Source organism: Lemur catta, chromosome 15 (genome assembly GCF_020740605.2).
Source record: "Lemur catta isolate mLemCat1 chromosome 15, mLemCat1.pri, whole genome shotgun sequence".
Taxonomy (NCBI): Eukaryota; Metazoa; Chordata; class Mammalia; order Primates; family Lemuridae; genus Lemur; species Lemur catta.
In genome coordinates this window covers 54,321,237-54,339,862 of record NC_059142.1, presented here as the reverse complement: position 1 = coordinate 54,339,862, position 18,626 = coordinate 54,321,237, and the positions used below count along the sequence as shown (strand labels likewise).

Here is an 18,626-nt window from a genome sequence, read left to right as displayed (position 1 = left end):
CAAAGGGAGAGATTAGGAAAAGACAAGAGTCTCCTAAATCCCTTTGACGGGAAATCAGCTGGGTGGAGCAGAGGGGCCAGACCTGGATAAAGCTTCTCTCCCCTCCAGCCCCCAGCAGAAGGAGGAGATGGGAGACTTAGCTCCCTCCTGGCTCTGGCATCTCTGTGCCTAGTTAGGTCCTTGCCTGGAAGGTGGCTCCCTGGAAGTGTGCCCTGTGTTGGCCCAGGTGTCTCCTCCCACATTTGCCGCAATGCTCCTGTCCTTCCCTTTGTCTTCGGATTAGCAGCCCTAATAATCTCCAGCAAACCTCGGATGGGGCTTCCCGGTACCCGCACCCTCTATCCCATCAATGCGGCCACTCCCGAGCCCTGCAGGAAGAACCAGAAGCTACTGCGGAAGAAAGCAGTCTGTGGTATTTAAAAATCACAGGGACGATAGGAGTCTACACAATCCCTCACTTCAAGATGCATTGAGTACTGTCTACACACCAGGTTCCAGGCTCACGAAGAATAAAAGAATCAAATATAGTTTGCTTCTCCAAGATTCTTATTGCACAAGCAGTCAGAACATTTTGGCCAATGCGAAACAAGCTGCCCTGGAAGTTTAGACAGAGTGTCTGCCAAATTTTAAAGGAAAAGTAGAAACCAGCAGGGTGTGCTCCCACCCAGGACGCAAACATGCAAAGACCCAGGGAACGAGGAACCTTTCGGAGACAGCCTGGAGCTCCACGTAGCGGAAGCCCGCCAGTGGGGCCATGGCAGCCAATGGAGCTGACCTGGAGCAGCCTGGGACCCACTGCACAGAGGAGCTGGATTCATCCTGAAGGCAATGGGAAACCGCGGGAAAAATCAGAAGCCAAAGGGCACCTTGGCAGCTGGCTGAACTGTTTCAAGACAAGCAGCTTTTTGGAATGTGTCTTCTATAGCAGATGCATGAGTCCCCGGGACATAAGGCAGCTCATGGCCACATCCATGCCCTAGTAACCCAACTCTCTCCCGATAGACTCCCCAGTGCTTTCAAAACAGTAATAGCTATCATGGACAGAGCACTTAACACGTGCAAGACACTGCTCTAAGCATTCTGCATGTATGAACTCCCAAGCCGACGAAGTAGGTAATATTATCAGCCGATTTTACAGATAAGGAAACTGAGGCACAGCTGATGAAGTAGGTTGCCTGAAGTCACAGAGCTGCTACAGGGTGGTGGAGCCCTGGAAGGCAGTTCAAGCCACTGAGTCAGCATGCAGGGAGCCCAGCCCCCTTTCCCCTCTTACTCACCACCTGGGGGTCCCATGTCTGTCACCTCACCAGCCATCTCCCTGCAGGGTTCACCCAGCACTTCTGTCTTCCAGTACTTCACCCGGTGCCTGGCAAAAGTAGGCTCGCAGTGAGGGTTTGTGGAATGGATGAATGAACTTGACTTGTGTCAGAGCACTATAATTTACAAAGCACTTTCTCATCCATTAACTCAAGGGCTATTCCTTGCGTCTCCCTGTCCTCCACGGGCTCAGCACAGAAGTGTATGGTCATGCAGCCACGTAATGCTCAATGGATGAGAGAAAGAATGAACTCCTGATTATAGAGAGGAGAATCCACTTCCTTAGCCTGCAAGCACCGTGAGGGCAAAGCCTAGGTCTTACTCATCTGTGTATTTCAATGCTCACTCAGCACAATACTTGTTACATAGAGCCCAATATTTGGGGAACGTGTTAAATAAAACAATGTCCCCTTCTGCAGAAGTAACAGGAAGATTTTCCTCCTTACCACTGCTCCCCTAATAGAGAGTTGGACTGAATTTTTTTTTTTTTTAGACAGAGTCTCACTGTTGCCTGGGCTAGAGTGCCGTGGTGTCAACCTAGCTCACGGCAACCTCAAACTCCTGGGCTCCAGCGATCCTCCTGCCTCAGCCTCCCGAGTAGCTGGGACCGGCATGTGCCACCAGGCCTGGCTAATGTTTTTTGTATTTTTAGTTGTCCAGCTAATTTCTTTTTATTTTTAGTAGAGATGGGGTCTCGCTCTTGCTGAGGCTGGTCTCAAACTCCTGACCTCGAGCGATCCTCCTGCCTCAGCCTCCCAGAGTGCTAGGATTACAGGCGTGAGCCACCACCACCCCTGGCCCTGGACTGAATTGCTTCCATTTCTATCATACTTTGACATATAGAATCTTTATTTTTTTAAATCTCAGATCTCTGATGGGAAAAGGTTACTATTCTTATTTTGCAGATAGCAAAACAGAAGCCCAGAGAGGCTGTGTGTCCTGTTCAAATCTCATTTAGTCCCCCAGCATCTGTGGGAGAGAGGCGGAGGGGCAGACGGAGGACACAGTGGCAAAGGCCATGAGCCACCCCTCAATTCTGGAGAAGCCCAAGAATCGGCTCCAGGCTCCAGAGTCGCAAGCTCCCCGGGGGCTGGCGCGGCCACCTCTCCCTCCCTTTCCACCGTCTCACCGTGTTCAGCCTGTGGTGTATGGGCAGAGGGCAGGGCCCAAAGCCCACAGCCGCTGCACCCTGAGAGGTGACAATCTGATCTAAGTGCCCCCCAGGCGGCTCTGGGGAGTCTCCAGCACCCCGCAGCCCGTTTAGGGTCAGATTATTAGTACAAAACTTGCCGTCCTTCATCAGGCTGGCCCTGGGTCTCCAAGCCCAAACTATCTACAGCAGCGCCAAGGGAACCAAGAGCAAATCAATCGTGCACCTCAATCATCTCCTCTTCTCACCCCTCTCCCTCCCCCATCAGAACCCCCAGAAGGTAGGAGGGAGCGCATCCTAGGCAGTGGGCTGAACCCCTGAAAACTGCTTTCTGGAAATTCTCTCCTGCTGACCTTTTATTCCCAGGTGTGACCCCAGCTTGGGATATGAACTCCCCTCTTCTCGGTCCCCGCTCCAGCCCCGGAGGCAGCGATTCCCGCGGATCCCGGGCCTCCTCGCCGCCGGGGTGGGGTGCAGCGCCGAACCCCGCTCCACCGGCGAGTCCCGCGGCGCCCTCTAGCGGACGCGGGGCTCTCCGGGGCTCACCAGCCGCGCCGGGCGCCCGGCCCGACCCACGCGGGACCGCGCAGGTCTGGGGACTCAGATGCATGACAGCGGTTTTATTAATATCTGCGGGGATCATCAGCACCCGTGTGAGTGTCGGCAAAGAACCTGGCTCGGCCGATGGACTGAGGCCGGGCAGCTGCCGCACAGGGGGTGTCCCCTCCAGCCTTGGGCCTCTCGGCCTCCCGTCGGGGACGTGCCCACAGGTGACTGTCGCGTGTCTTCCCCCTCCAGCTCCCCGGTCTGACCCCAGACCTGCGGCCTGGCTGCGGGATGGCCCCAGCTCCCTTTTGGCTGGCCCGGGCCGCCTGGAGCCGCGATCGGGACCTCGGGCAGGCACGGGGAAGGGGCGAAGGGGGTGTCCCCGCGGGGTCCGAGAAAAAGCGAGGGGAAGCCGGGAGCCTCTCCCGGTCGGCCTCCTAGAACTGCCCGCGCTCCCGAAGCGGCGCCCCCGCCTCTGCCAGAAACCGGCCTTCTTAGAAGGGAGGGGGGTGGGGGAAAGTGTGAATGAGAAGTTGGGGGCGGAGCGCGCGGGGGGAGGGGCCGCTGCCAGGAACGCGCCGCCGGGGCTGGCGCCGCGCCCGCCGGCCGCCCTGGCCGCCCCGCGTCGCGCTTTGTCTCCGCGCGCGTCTCTGCCGGTCCCCGCTCCGCTCGCGGCCCGCCCTCGGCCGCCCGCGGCCCCTCCCTCGCCCTCCGCGCAGCCTTTCATTGCTGGAGTAGTGACTAAACATTACAAGAAGGCCGGCCGCGCAGTTCCAGGAATCGGGGGGCGGGGCGGCGGCCGCGTATATACCCGCGAGCTCGGCCTCCGCGGCTGCTCCGAGTCGGACTCCGCGCGCAGCCGCCACCGCCGCCGCTCCGGCCCCGCACGCGGCCCGCCTGGCCCAGCTCCCGCCGCGGCCCCTCGCCCCGTCCCCGCCCGGTCGTCGGCCCGGGGGCGCGCAGGGGGCAGGGCGGGCGCCCCAGTGAAGCCCGAGAGACGCGCGCGCCAGGGCTCCTTTGTGGACTTCACGGCCGCCAACATCTGGGCGCCGCGCGGGCCACCGCTGGCCACCGCGCCGCCACCTCGCCTTGGGGACCGTAGGAGGCGCAGCCCCAAGGCCGGAGACTTCGGTTCGGCACCAGGTAGGAACAAGGGGCGCAGCGTGGGGAGGGGTCTCGCTTAGTCCGGGCAGCTTTTCCCGGTTTCCCCTCCCCTTCCCGGGTCATTCCCGGCAGGGAGGGGACGAGGTAGGGCAGAGCGGATGGAAGCCGGAGATCCCAGGTTCCCGGAATACTCAGGCTGGGGCCCTCGGGCTTCTCCTGTCCCCTTCCTACCCCCATGCCTTGGGTTTCTGTCTCCGTCCCCACCGCCCGGGGCCACCGGACTGAGCGGCGCCCAGAGCGTCCCGGGGGCCCTTCTCCCGCTCGCCACGCCGGCCGCGCTCCCGGAGACCCAACTTCCGCGCGCGAGTTTCCCACTCTGTGCCCTCCCAGCGCGCTTGGGGAAGGGGCTGCCCGGGGCCACCCCGCTGGCGGGCCCGCGGGTCGCGCGGGCTCAGCGGTGTGGCCGCGTCGGAGCGCGGGCCCAGGTGAGGGCCCCCAGAGCGGTGGGTGCCCCGGTCGCTCGGCGGCGGCAGGGGAGCCGGGGCGGGCCGGGCGCGCTGGAGGGTTCCGGGCACTCACGCGGCGCGCGCCTTCCTCCCCGCAGCCCCCCGGGATGCAGTAGCGGCCGCCGAGCGGAGGCCGCGAAGCAGCTGCAGCCGCCGCCGCGCAGATCCACGCTGGCTCCGTGCGCCATGGTCACCCACAGCAAGTTTCCCGCCGCCGGGATGAGCCGCCCCTTGGACGCCAGCCTGCGCCTCAAGACCTTCAGCTCCAAGAGCGAGTACCAGCTGGTGGTGAACGCAGTGCGCAAGCTGCAGGAGAGCGGTTTCTACTGGAGCGCCGTGACCGGCGGCGAGGCGAACCTGCTGCTCAGTGCAGAGCCCGCTGGCACCTTCCTTATCCGCGACAGCTCGGACCAGCGCCACTTCTTCACGCTCAGCGTCAAGACCCAGTCGGGGACCAAGAACCTGCGCATTCAGTGCGAGGGGGGCAGCTTCTCTCTGCAGAGCGACCCCCGGAGCACGCAGCCCGTGCCCCGCTTCGACTGCGTGCTCAAGCTGGTGCACCACTACATGCCGCCTCCGGGCGCCCCCTCCTTCCCCTCGCCACCGACAGAACCCTCCTCGGAGGTGCCTGAGCAGCCTCCTGCCCAGCCGCTCCCAGGGAGCCCCCCCAGGAGAGCCTATTACATCTACTCAGGGGGCGAGAAGATTCCCCTGGTGCTGAGCCGGCCCCTCTCCTCCAACGTGGCCACTCTGCAGCATCTCTGTCGGAAGACCGTCAACGGCCACCTGGACTCCTATGAGAAAGTCACCCAGCTGCCTGGGCCCATTCGGGAGTTCCTGGACCAGTACGATGCCCCGCTCTAAAAAGCAAAGGGCAGAGGTTGGAGAAAGGGGCTTGGGTCCCCTCTCCTCCGTGACACATGGCACAAGCACAAGAAGCCAGCCTTGAGAGAGTCCAGCAGCTCCGGGCCAGCCAGGGGCAGACATGCCCCTCCCTCCAGCCCTCCCCCCTGCGGAACGGGGCAGGCGGACCTGGAATGTGTTTGAGGGAAGGGGGAGTGCCACCTGAGTGCCCCACCCCCACTCCAGCTTCTCGGGAGAAGCCAGCTGGCCTAGTGGGACAATAGTGGATTCTCCTCGACTCCCCCCTTCCTCCACTCCCCCTCCGCGCTTCCAAACAGGGGATGCTCGGGAGCGTTGAACTAATAAGAACTGCCAGGGAATCTTCCAACTTTCCAACGGAACTTGTTTGCTCTTTGATTTGGTTTCAACCTGAGCAGGTCGCAGGGCCTGGGAAAGGATGAAAGAGACAGGGTTCCCGAGGGGCCCCAGAGCTGCAGGCTGGCCAAGGAAATGGATGGCCATACCCACTGCCCAGCCCAGGTGAGGGTGTGGCTGCATGCTCCTCTCCCTGGCTCTGGGGAGAAGGGCATGGGGTGACCTGAGGAAATATCCCGTGCCCCTCACCCTCTGCCTTGGGACAGCACCGACAACACAGGTTCCAGTCTACCTGGTGCCCAAGAGCCCAGGTCTCTTCCCCCGTTTTAAGGGGGAAGAGGAATTTGGAGGAGGATGCCAGTGCTGGTCAGGTGGTCTCCTTTTCCTAGCCATGCTACACCTTCCAGCACCAGGAGCGGGGGAGGATGGAGGAGGTGAGCCATCTTTGACCCCATACTCCCAGTAGAGAAGATGGGGGACTAGGACATTTGCCTTAAATGCTCCCTGTCCCATGGATAGGGACTGGCATAGGGAAAGCCTCACACTCGGCCAGTCCAACAGAGGCCAGTGGATTCACCCAAGGGCGCCCAGCCAGGGAAATGGGTGGGGGGTGGAGACCGCCTTCCCTGGACTCCTTGGACGCACTGGGAGGGCACTGGCCACTCCTAGCGCCGGGCCCTGCACAGCCCTCCCTCCTGCCTGGGTGGGGGAGGCGGGAAGTCCCCTGCAGCTCCTGCTATGCCACAGCACTGATGAGTGACAACTTAGAGGAATGTAGCAGTGATGGGATTACCTGGAACTGTTTTTTCAGGGGGGAAACTAAACAAACACACAAGTTTTCTGTGTCAGGTCTGGGTGGGGCAGCTGTGTGTTGGGGTGGTTTTTTTTCTCTATATTTTGTTTCTTGTTTTTAAATAATGTTTACAATCTGCCTCAATCACTCTGTCTTTTATAAAGATTCCACCTCCAGTCCTTGCCCCTCCCTCAACTCAGGCCTTCGAGGCTATAGGAGATGCTTGAAGAACTCAACCAAATCCCAACCCAAGTCAAACTTTGCACATATTTATATTTATATTCAGAAAAGAAACATTTCAGTAATTTATAATAAAGAGCACTATTTTTTAATGAAAAACCTGACTTGAGCCTTTTCTCCGCCCCCCCCCCCCATGATTTCTCTTTCACCCACACCCACACTCTGCATTGGAGGAGAGGAGGAAGGGAGCCACCGAGGGTGGCGGCTGTGCCTCCTCACTGGTGGCGTGGCCCTCCTGGTGGTGGAATCAAAGACTTACGTCAGCCCCTGTGCCACTGACAAGCTAAGGCAGCCACCTAGGCTGTTACCGAGAGGGGTAATTCCTGCTAGTCTGATTCAGATCTGACCAGAATATGCAAAGCGAGTTCGAAGGAAGCGCTTCAAAGGGCTTGCTGGGAGCAAGCTCAGCTGTGGTCAAGGCTTTTAGAGGCTCCAAGCTATTAGAGGCGCTGGGGCTCCTTGGCTGGGAGGTGTTCCAATAAAGCCCAGACAACTGAGTCCTGGCTTGGTGACCTGTGGCCTCAGCACTGGAGGGTTCACAGGAGGTGGGGGGAAGGGTAATCCAGCTGCAAACTCTGCAGGCAGGTGGGGCCTCCCCAGGGTGTTCCAGGGCTTCCTGGCCACTTCTCACACCTCCAGCTTCCCTTCCACATTCCTGGGGGCCCCAACCTGAGCAGTGGACAGGGGCCTCCACTCCTCCCAAAAGCACCCATCTGTCCATCCATTCATAGTCACTCCCACACCCTGGGCACTTAGAGGCTACCTGGATTAACCACCCCAATTACCTCCTCCAGGCAGGTGTTCTCATCCCGTAGTCTCAGACACAGCTGTGCAAGCCAGGACTGGGGCTGGTCACTTCTGGTGCCTAGATTGATGCTCAGTAAATATTTGTTAACTGATTAGGGGCAGCTACTCAGGTTCAGGGAGGTTAAGCAACCTGCCCAAGGGCACACCACTTGGGAATGTGGGAAAGACAGGACTGGAAGGAATGCAGCAGCGTTGGATTTCCCAAGCCCATGAACTCAGCCTCCCCATACTTAGCTCCCTGAGCAGATGCCCACACTCCCCTGGGCAAGGCTCCCCTCCCCCCCAAGAAAGCCAAGAGGTTGGTACTTTTCCCTCTCAACTCTGGGGTTTCAGCACTAGGGTTCTACTAAAAACAAAAACCAAAAAACACCTTCTCCGCGATGTTCTTCCAGGCTTCTTTCTCCTGCCCTCCCAGACCTGCCAGCTGGGAGACCAGTGTTATCCCCAAGTCAGGGCTCATCCCCTCCTCTGAGTCTCAGATGAAACAAATGCCAGAGCCTCTTCCCGTCCCCCTCACACCGATAAGCTGCTCCAGGAATCAGCGTCCAAAAGGCAACAGAGTAAATAAACAAAGTCGTTTTTCTTTCCCATTTCCTGGACTTTTGGGGAAAATGACCTAAAGTGACGAGAAGGGGCCAGGCCACACGTAAGACCACAGAGTGGACACGGCACGTGAGAATCACGCCAGAGGACGGAGAGGGGACTCTGGAACTGGGAACACAGACTCAGGGAGGATCACCTTCCCAGGGCTCCCTGGCTCCCCAGTGCCCTCTAGGAGGATGAGCTCTGGAAAGTTCCGGTGGCTCTTTCTCATTCTGGGATCTGCTGGTCGGCCATCTCCTGCCTTGTGCTGTGGAGAGCCCCCCTTCTGCTGGAATAACAGCCTCGATGGAACCGCAAACCTGGAGTCCCTGCCTTCGGCCCAGAAGGCAGGTGTTCAGCCAGCGTTTCCACTGTCCACTAGCAAAAGAACTTGGCCTTCTCTGGCTGGGGAGGAAGGGGTTCTCCCTCCCCGCCTGCTCCCTGGAGGTTGAACCTTGGTTTTGGGGACATGCAGAGGCAGGAAGGCACCTGACTCCTTTCCCTACCTGCAGCTCACTGCCCACCCCAGACTTGTCTCTCCACTTCAGATCACAGACTGGACCAACCATCTGGATCTGCAGACAAACTGGGGCCCAGAGAAGGGAAGCAACTTGCTCAAGCTCACACAGCAAGCTAATGGCAACACCAGGGAAGAATCTCACTTGGATGGTTCTGCTCACCAACAGCTCCTTCTTTCCTTCTCTCCTCATCCCATTACAAAATTCTTTCCGTAATTCTCAGTCCTTGGAGGGAAAGACACCTCTCCTCCAAGGGACTTAGTGGGGGGCCCTCTGCCTGGCCACCAGAGGAGGGGTGCTCCTGGCTCTAAGAAGTGCCCTGCAGGGAATGGGGGCCATTCCTGTGCTTGAGTGGGCACCCTACGCCCCAGCAGGGTTACGTGCGCAGCTAGGGGTCCCTGGCCAACGGAAGGGAAAGGGGAGACGACGGCTCCCAGGCCCTGTGCCCTAGTACCTCGCTTGTAGCACTGCAAGAATCCACCCCAAGAGGCCCCATCCTCCCTCTGGTGGTGCTGTTTTTGGGCAGGCCTCTGACGAGTGAGAGCCAAGAATGGGAAATCTAAGGCCTGCTTGGGGGAGGGCGGCAAGGAGGCCACAGGCAGGGAAGCTAGCGACGGAAAATCAGCTAGCAAGAGGTGTCCTAGGCTTCGGACGAGCAAGGATGTTTGGGGGGGAGCACCGCAGGGGCACCAGGCGGGGGGAGGGGAAAGAGGCAGTCAGGAATCCACGGGAGAGCGGAACGCGGGACCCGAGAGTGCGGGGCAGGACGGGGACCGCAGAGGCAGCCGGTGAGGGGACCCCCGTTCGGGGAGCACCTTCCTACGCCCCGCCCCCTCCCCTCCCCCTCCCTCCCTCCCCGTCCTCCCGTTTGGGCGGCCGCCGGGCTGGCGGGCAGGCGCGTCGCCCCGAGGCCGTCCTCTGCCAGGAAGAGTCACTTCCCGGACACCGCGGGAGCTCTGGCGGAGCTATGCGAAGAATGTCCGCGCTGCGCACGGGGGGTGGCACCTCCGGGGCCCGCGCCGCTGCCGCCGCCGCCGCCGCCACCGCCGCAGCCGCCCCGCTGAGCATGCGCACTGCGGGCACGGCCCCGCCCCCGCTACGCCCCGCCACGCCCCCGCCCGCCGAGCGCGGTCGCCACGGCAACGGGATTGCAGGCGGGGAGCGCTGTTTATTCTCAGCCGAGTGCCAGGAAATTGGGCCCGGAGGCTGCCAGGCGCACCTCCCTGGGGCGGGGGGCGGAGAGGCGGGAGCGGGCGGCAGAGCCGCCGGGCGGTGGGGGCGGGGCGGGGTCCGGGCGTTCGTCCCCGGGGGTCCACCGACCCCTCCGAGGAGGCTGCCCAGAAGGCCCGGCTCTTTCCCAGCCGCGATGGGTCAAGTTTTCTTGTCCCAGGGGAGCACAGCAAACCCACCCCCACGCACTCTTCCCGGGGATCCTGTTCTCGTCATTCACTCACTCAGCAAATACCTGTGTGTCAGGGAGCGTTCTAGGCCCAGGGGATCTAGCGTCCGGCAAGACAAGGCCCTGCTCTCCCCAGTCTCCTGAGGTTGAGTGGGAGCGACCAGACAATGAGCTAGTAAATATGTAAATTAAATAAATGCAGACTATTTGTGCCTCGAAGATTCATCTTCCAATCACATTTCCATTATCTTCCAATCACATTGCCATTACATCCAACATCCACCCTCCCACCCTTAGGGGAAGGGTGACCAGCTGGTCAGGTTGAGCCCTGAAAGTCTGGCAAACTAGGACAGCTGGTCACTCTACTCTGAAGTCAGAGCACGTCCATTTTAGAGATGGAGAAACTGAGGCCCCAAATCCAAGGACAGTTCTACCAGGGGTCTACTTAGAAAGAGAGCTGGAGGCCCTTCTTGCTGCTCAGAGCTCCTCCCCTCTGTCCCTTGAGGTCCCTGAAACCACAGAGAACCTATGGTGATGCCCCAGGGTGTGGACGAAATGACTTCCAATCCGGCTCTTCTGGATCAGAAGCCTGAAGATAACCCTGGAATCTGAATAATCAACACCTCCCCTGGTAACTCTGGGACCACTGGTGCTGCCTTTGGGCAAGACAAAGCTCTTCCCCGGACAGGGAATTTCCTCCCTGTGCCTTGACTAAGCCAGAGCTGGGAAATCAGGAGGGAGGGAAGGCTGAGAGCTTACCGCCAGCCTGTACCCCGGCAAGCATGGACTAGTGCAGCCCTTCCCTCTGCCTGGGCTGGAGGACAGTGGGGGCCCAGGGAGGAGGATGGCGCTCCTTCCTCCAGTGCTGAGCCCTCCCAGCTGTGCTGTGCTGGGAACAGGCCAGGCGTTTGTGAAATCCTTGGGTGAGCCTGACCCACTGTCATGAGGACTTGCCTGTGGAAGTTGGTGCCGAGAGGGGGGAGGGGGGCTGTTCCCAGAAGTGGGGAGAACTCTGGACTTCCCACTCCTGAGTGCTCAGGATTGCAGCACTGCCTTGGGCAACAGCCGTGGCCTGGAAGGCTGGGTTGCAGAGAGAATCAGAGGCCCCAGGCGCAGTTCAGAAAAGGGCCCTGACTGCTAAAACTGCAGGCCATCCTGGTTAACGCCATCACTGCTGTTCACAAGCACCTCTCAGCCCCAGCCTTAGGAAAAGGCTGAAAACCCAGAGATTTAAAAAAAAAAAAAAACAGAAGGCAAGTTGGTTATGTTCCACAAGAAGATGTATTTCCTCTCTTTCCTTTCCTCTCCCCACATTTCAAGTCAGTCTTTTCATACAGAAAATGTTATTTAGTATCTATAATGTACAGGATATCAAAGGTATAGACATGAAATATAAAATCCATGAGGACCTGGGTCCTCCAGGAGGCCTCTGTGCTGCACAACTCCAGGGGGCACTGTTCAGGATGTGATCTTGGCATCTCTGTGGATGGTGTCCCAGGAGGCTGCCCGGTGGGGGTGGGGCTGCGGTGTTCTTGAACTGCAGGTGCAGCAGCGGCAGGTGATGGCGGTGCAGGCGGAACCCCTGCTCAGGCCACGGTGCCATGCTGGAGATCGACAGGCAGGAGATATTCCAGACTTCAAGGGGCTCCCGGTCTGAAAGGGGAACCAGACATGAAAACCAAGAAGTATCCTAAAAAGGAATGAGTGTAAAAATAAAACGGTTTACAGAGTACAGCTAGGGGTGCCCAGGAGGAAGTGACCTATAGCGGCTTCCCAGAAGAGATGACACGTGTGTGAGCCAAGGCAAAACGGCAGGTGTTCCTTCCACAGGCTTGGGAGAACGGGGCATTCTAAATATCAGAAACAGGGAAATGGCCTGGAAAAGGGAAACTTTGGGGAACTTCAAGAAGTTTGGTATGTCCCCATCAGGCACGTCCATGCCAGACTCATGCTCTAAAAATATTGCTTTCCTGATGTCATCCATCCCCATCGGATCCACATGGTTCCCTTTGGCACCTTCCACTGAGCTGCGTTTCCAAAACCCTTCAGGCTCTGACCCCAGTGGAAAGCTCCCCCCTGCCCGTCCCCCCCAAATGCAGCCTATAGCACAGCCTGCACCACTCACTGATCACTCGGTCACATTCCTGTCTCCTTCCAAACTGGACTCACTTTTGTTCATTCATTCAATGACTATTTCCTGAGTGCTGACTCCCCATACCAGGGACTATATCTTCCACTTTCTTGTGTTCTTCACAAAATCCAGCAGATGGGTGGCCTGGCAGAAGCTCACCAAACACTTGACGTGTGGCTGTACAAAAGAAGAAACATTAATTTTTTTATGCCCCCTTCCCTGCCCCAGCCCTAAGAAATGTTCTTTAAACAATGGGGTTTCTGAAGTCATTAAAATATCATTTAATCCATTTGCAACTTTTGCTTCCAGAAGCAAACAGGCATCTTTTTAGTACTGTATGTCTGCATAAATAGCATTTTTGGTTTTTTCAAAATGCATTCTAATAGATGAGCTCCTTCCACCCTCCCTGCATGCCTCAGGAGGCATGTAAGTAAGGCGGGTAAAATAAAATATATCATGCTTTCAGCTGAGCAAACCCAGGTGTCCTGGGGTTTGGGCTTGCCTCAGATCACACAGATAAGCAGTGGTGGAGGCAGAGTTGGAATACCAAACACCTGGTCTCAAATCCAGGGCCTTCTCCCCTACTGCTCACGCCTGTGTGTGAGCCTGCACTGCTGTCATCTCCAGGACCGCCACTTAGCAGCTACTGTGAAGGCTCCCTCGGGGACCCAAATGACAGCCAGGTCCACTCTTGGCTCTCAGCAGTGTCCAGGTCAGCCCGAGAGACAGTCCCGGATTGCCATTCCGTCCACCTAGATCCTGGTGGGAATGCCAGAGTCATACCAACAGGCAGCAGCCTCAGGTGCTCGGGGCTGGTGCTCCCCGTGGACGCACAATCCCCAAGGAAACCCCAGCGAGACCTTTGGCCACTTCAATGTCCAGGTCTTCCTCAAAGCTCAGAGAACCCCAAATCCATCTAAACTGTCCTTTCTGGAAACTGAGGGGCAGAGGAGATGGCCTCTATGTTCCCTATTGTAGAATCCTATGCAAAGGGGGCTGCAGGGAGGCAGGCTGGCTTCCAAGAGTGGTCCCCTAGTAGTCACTGTCCTTTTAATGTCCTTTGGTACCTAGTGAAGGTGGACAAGAGGGTCTGGAATGAGGGACACCCGGAAGACCTTCAGAGACCAGCCAGCATTGCCTAATGTTGGGGGAGGGACAGTCAAGGCTATGGAGCACTGTCCTGCACGTGGGGGCTTCCCCACTGGACTCCTCAGGCCACCACAGGGCCAGGATTTGGCTGAGAACTCACTCGGCAGGGACCCTGCCCAGGCGCCGGCCAGAGCCCTGGAGCGGAGGGGGGAGGCCAGGAGAGCAGCCTGGACCCTCCCTCGGGCACACTTCCAGGCCTCTCCAGCCTAAGAAAAGGAGCTGAGAAGGTCAGCCAACGGGCCCAGCTGCAGCAAGAGACCTCATACCCACACCAGGATGGGGACAGAGCCAGTCAGACCCGGGTGGGGGAGGAGCAGAGTCCTGGGCTGTCAGGCCAGGCCCCAGGCCTGGTGGCTGCTAGGAGAGATGCCTGGACGGGAGCCAGTTAAAAGAGCCGGATGCCAGGTAGAGGCTGCAGGCCCCGGACAGGCAGGTAGGGAAGTGGCCGGAGACGACTGGAGGACTTCCTGGACACGCATGGGGTATACACACTGCCTCAGGCACATGCTGCCCAGGACATTCTGAGCTCCGTGGGTGAAGGTGATGGAGAGTCCTGTCCCTGGGATGTGCACTGTGTGTTATCTTTCCGTGGGGTGATGAGTGATAGTGAGTCACCGCAGCCTAGGTCCCCACTGTGAGCAAGACAGCTACTGGAGATGGCTGACCAGGATTCAGTGGAGAAGAGAAGGTGACCTTGACCCTAGAGGCAGGATTCAAGCCACTGAGTCAGACTGCCCAGGATGTAGGCAGAACTCTACTGCCTGGTCGCGGGCGCCCTCCTTGCTGGTCTCTGCAGGGCTCTGTGGGAAACAGACGAGAACTGCGTTAGACTGCTGTTGGCCTCGTGGAGTGAGAACAAGACAGGTCAGCATCCTGAGGCCCTCTCCTTGGCCCCAACCGTGGACGCCAAGCGCCCTTGCCCAGCGGGTTTTATTTATTTCACAACACTTTTATGGCTGTGCTTCCAAGGTGCCAAGCACTATTCTAAGCACTTGAAATGTATTGACTCACTGAATTCTCCAGCAAGCCCATGAACTAGGTACTATTATTGTTTCCATTTTTGCAGTGGAGGAAACTGCAGAACAGGAATATCATGTAACTTGCCCAAGGTCACACAGCTAAGCAGGAATAGAGCTGGGGTCCAAACCCAGGCAGCCCAGCTCCGCACCCCGCCCGTGGCCCGAATGCTTACGGTGCCTCTTGGCCCAACCCTACCAAGACAAGGGACAGGAGCCCTTGTGCACAGGAGCCCTGGACCCAGAAGAGGGCAAGTGGCAGGGGCAGGGTGCAGGCTTCGGGTCAGGAAAGCTGGGCACGTGTCCCAGATCACTGCTTGCCAGCATATGACAGGTACCTAACCACCCTGACTTGGTTCCTAATCCATACATGGTGATTTCAGTAAAACCTGCTTCTTGGGCTGTTATGAGGATGAGACAAGACCATGTCATGACTTTATGATTTTTTTTTTTTTTGAGACAGAGTCTCTGTTGCCCTGGCTGGAGTACACTGGTGTCATCATAGATCACTGCAACCTCAAATTCCTGGGCTCAAGTGATCGTCTTGCCTCAGCCTCTCAAGTAGCTGGAACTACAGGTGTATCCCACCACACCCGGCTAATTTTTTCTATTTTTTTGTAGAGATGGGTTTTCGCTCTTGCTTAGGCTGGTCTCAAACTCCTGAGCTCAAGCAGTCCTCCCTCCTTGGCCTCCCAGAATGCTAGGATTACAGGCGTGAGCCATCGCGCCCGACAACTTCATGATTATTAACAGGGTCTCCCTGGGACCCAGCAAGATTCAGACACTTCCCATCCGCCAACATCCCAGCTCACGCACTCTTGCTAGGAGGAAAGTAGCCACTTCTTCCAAGGCTCAGCCACGAGGTCCACAGCTTCCTGTCGGGTTAGAGGAGGAAGTTGAGGAAGTGTTCCTTCCTGCTCCCCCCTTGTCTCTTCCAACTCTTTATGTGCCGGATGCGTTTCCTTCTTGTTTTCCTCGACTGTCCTCTGTGGTTGTGTCAGTGTCCTAGGGCTGCCATAACAAAATGCCATGAACCGAGCAGCTTAAAACTACAGAAACTTACTTACTCTCTTACATTTCTGGAGGCCAGAAGTCCCAAAATCGCAGTGTTGCAGGGCCATGCTCCCTCTGAAGCCTTTATAGAAGGCTCCCTCCGGGACCCCTCCAGCTCTGTGGTCGCTGACGACCCTTGGTAACTGGCGTTTCTTGGCTTGGAGACGCATCCTCCAGTGTCTGCCTCCATCGTCACGTGGGCTTCTTCTCTGTGTGTCTGTGTCCAAATTTCCCTCTTCTTACAAGGATGTCAGTCATTGGATTAGGGCCCAAACTAATACAGTATGACCTCATCTTAACTTAATTACATCTGCAAAGACCCTGCTTCCAAATAAGGTTACATTTATAGGTTCCACATGGACATGAATTTGGGGAGGACACCGTTCTACCCAGTACGGTGGTCCTGTGGGATCTCAAATTAAGATCTTTTTTCCTTGCCTTGCATCTTCCAAGAAGAGCCTGAGAAATGTGCCCTTTCATGTTCTGGCGCTAGGGACGTGTGAAATGCTCCTTCATGCCTGCTAAAAACGCCTTGAGCACCAAGGACAGGCTGAAAGGCACCCAGGGATGGAGCCTAGCAGATGGCCTGCGGGCGGAGAGGGAGGCTGCCCGGCCATGGCCCTGTCGGCCCGGCCCGCGGGGAGGGCCTGGCGCTCCCCAGACATTGCCTCACTGAGCTGCAGGGGGGCTTCCTGCACTTCTCTGTGAAGAGCTTCAGTCTTAGCAACCTCAGATGACCCTCGCACAAGGAACATCATCCTCTAGAAAGCTTATTTTGAGCTTCCATGGGCAAGAGAGAGAGGGAGGTAGAGCTGGGCATAGGAAATATGGGCAGTGCCACAGTCCCTTGGCAATGTCACCTCGGGGAAAGTCGAGGTGATGCCCAGCAGTCAGCCTGCTCTTCCCACAGCCCTGGAGGATCTGACGGTAGGGGTGGACACAGGCAAGTTAGACCTCATCCCTTAGAAGCTCCTGCCGAATCCACAACACCAGGCTGGGGAGGGTCAGGGAGAGAGGTTAAGGGACTTTCATCTGCATCCTTTGTCACCGAACAGAGAGGCAGCATGATGCAGAAAGCCTCCCTGTGTCTTTGATAGCTGGAGGGAAGGTTCTCAGCTCCTCCCAAACCATCTTCAGTCAAGGCCTGCCGCCCCCTCTCTGCCCACCCTGCTCCTCACCCTGCAGGTGAGGCCTCTGGACCAACATCTGGCCCTGATAGCCTCTCTGAGGCACCCGGGTCTGACTTGCAGAGCCTGGGAAAGGACAGAGGGAGGATGCTAAGAAGGCACGGGGTTATGCCCTTACCTGAACCACAGGAAGGGGACCGCCCTGCCCCGGCATACTGGCAGCTGCTCTTCCAGGGACAGGAAGTCAGCTGAGTACCGAGCAAGCCCGTGCCCATGCGGTGGGGGAGAGGGGGTGGGGTCAGCACCTGGCGGTCAGCTGGGCCATGTGCTACTCTTCCGGGCCACGTAGGTTCCCACGCTCAGGAAGCCAGCTGGGTGGGAATGGGGAGCATGGGTTTTCACCCCAGTTTGCCTCCTGGCAGCTGCGGGATCCAGGCAGGTCTCTAATCAGCTCCCCATCTGTACAATGGGTATAAAAACAGCCCCCACTTTCCAGGAGGGTTGTGACAATTCGGTGAGCAAATGCCTGCATTGCCTAGTACATAATGAGTGCTCAGTCAACACTAGCTGCTCTGATGCCCTTGGGAATGGGCTGAGCCCCTAGACAGCCTTTCTTTTCTTGTGAATAATTTGGCATTTAGGTAGTGGCCTGCCTTGCTTTGGGAAGACGCAGCCACCTTGCAGGCAGGCCCACCTGGTCTACTCACTGTCCCCAGGGAAGTCAGTGACAACAGCTCCCTCACTCCACCCCCCACACACTGGGCCCTAGAAATGCAATGCAGTGCCAGGCAAGTTCTCCCCGAGTCCTCCCTGCACCAGGGGCCTCTCTGGCTGGGCAGCCCAACCACAGGACAATCAGGCTTTCAGCCAGGAAGTTACAGTAAGTCAGGCCCTCCCTTCCTCACACGGGGTGCCCTGGTCCCCTGGTCCCAAGCCTCAGTTCCCATAAGGGAGGAGAAGGGAGACTGAAAACCCGTTCCTGCCCCCCCAACCCCTGTGCTCCTAATCCCACCCTCAAGACCCACTGATCTTCCCTGCAACTTCCAGGGGCTGCCTCATCCTGGCGACTATGCAGCCCAAGCTGTGACGGGCAGCTGGAGCAGCCGTAACGGTCATGGGCGGCTGACTCACCCTGGCCAGGTTGGGCCCTCAGTTAATATTCCTGGACCTCAGCCTGGGATTCCTGCAGGTTCTGACAACAAGTTGGACCATCCTCTGGCATGAGGCGGGGTTCAAGGTAACCCCGGGGGAAGGGAGGGGGGAGGCGGGCTCTGGCAAGGGTGTCCACGTGTCCAGGCCTGGGGACCAGTTGGTGATGGGGGACAGGCCTAACTCAGCCCGGCCTGACTGAGCAGGGAGGAAGTGGGGACATGGGAGAGAGGACCACATTTACGGAGGGCACGGTGCATTATATAATTGTTCTATTTTAATCCTAACAACGCCGTATGGTAGATATGACTAATCACTGGTTAACAGATGAGGAAACCGAGGCTGGGAGCGGTTAGGGAGGTTAAAGAGGTTAGGGTGGGGGACGGCGAGGGGGCTGGCTGTGCCGGGCAGAATGTGGGGTCAGGCACCTCCGAACCTCTCCCTCCGCCTGGGTGTCCACTGAGGCTGCGAGCCTGAGCCGGGGCCTGAGGCCACGCCGCCCACCTCCTGGGGCGCGGAGGCACAGAGCGCCAGGACCACCGCGCCCCAGCACTGCCCCTGGGCCGGGGGGCGGAGGGAGCAGGACCCTGCACTTCGCAGGAGGGAGGACGGCGGCGCGGCCGGCGCGGCGTCCCTCCAGGGGGCCCTTGGCGCCCTCGCCCCCCTCGGCTCAGGCGGGTCTGTGACCGAGCACACGGCGGGCCCTGGTCCCTGCCGCGCTGCTGCCGGCGCACGGTGTGGAGGGGAAGGGAGCGCGGCCAGCGCGCGTGCCTCGGGCCTTCCATCAGCCCCCGCCCCGCGGGCCTCCTCGCGGGCTGCGA

At 58.4% G+C, this 18,626-nt stretch overlaps 2 protein-coding genes and 1 long non-coding RNA gene across 7 annotated transcripts; 1 reads left to right on the top strand and 2 right to left on the bottom strand.

The window, feature by feature from the left end:
- Positions 1–528: 528 nt before the first annotated feature.
- On the bottom strand, positions 529–3,740 carry LOC123621209 (translation initiation factor IF-2-like). Its single transcript, XM_045527043.1, has 3 exons — positions 2,821–3,740; positions 1,278–1,366; positions 529–819 (listed from the first exon to the last, which is right to left on the bottom strand). Exons 1-3 carry the CDS (start codon positions 3,738–3,740, stop codon positions 815–817), a joined length of 1,014 nt encoding a protein of 337 aa, XP_045382999.1. The 3' UTR covers positions 529–814.
- Positions 3,741–3,837: 97 nt separating this feature from the next.
- Positions 3,838–6,973, top strand: SOCS3 (suppressor of cytokine signaling 3). The gene is made up of 2 exons (XM_045525710.1): positions 3,838–4,156; positions 4,722–6,973. The coding sequence occupies exon 2, from the start codon at positions 4,810–4,812 to the stop codon at positions 5,485–5,487; it is 678 nt and encodes a 225-aa protein (XP_045381666.1). The 5' UTR covers positions 3,838–4,156; positions 4,722–4,809; the 3' UTR covers positions 5,488–6,973.
- A 4,482-nt stretch (positions 6,974–11,455) lies between these two features.
- LOC123620461 lies at positions 11,456–18,402 on the bottom strand. Of its 5 annotated transcripts, XR_006728853.1 has the most exons (6): positions 15,544–15,800; positions 15,293–15,351; positions 14,126–14,260; positions 12,866–13,070; positions 12,350–12,488; positions 11,456–11,833 (listed from the first exon to the last, which is right to left on the bottom strand). It is a non-coding gene; the product is annotated as an uncharacterized LOC123620461 (long non-coding RNA). The 5 variants fall into 5 exon arrangements; XR_006728852.1 differs by lacking the exons at positions 12,866–13,070; positions 15,544–15,800 and adding an exon at positions 16,835–18,402 and having other exon boundaries at positions 15,293–15,487; XR_006728851.1 differs by lacking the exon at positions 12,866–13,070 and having other exon boundaries at positions 14,112–14,260.
- Between the last annotated feature and the right edge of the window lie 224 nt (positions 18,403–18,626).

Coding starts and splice junctions, on each gene's coding strand:
- LOC123621209 (XM_045527043.1), bottom strand. CDS start 3,740: ATGAAAGGCTGCGCGGAGGGCGAGGGAGGGGCCGCGGGCGGCCGAGGG. Junction 1,367..2,820: donor GTCACACCTGGGAATAAAAG/GTCAGCAGGAGA, acceptor TACTTTTGCCAG/GCACCGGGTGAAGTACTGGA.
- SOCS3 (XM_045525710.1), top strand. CDS start 4,810: ATGGTCACCCACAGCAAGTTTCCCGCCGCCGGGATGAGCCGCCCCTTG.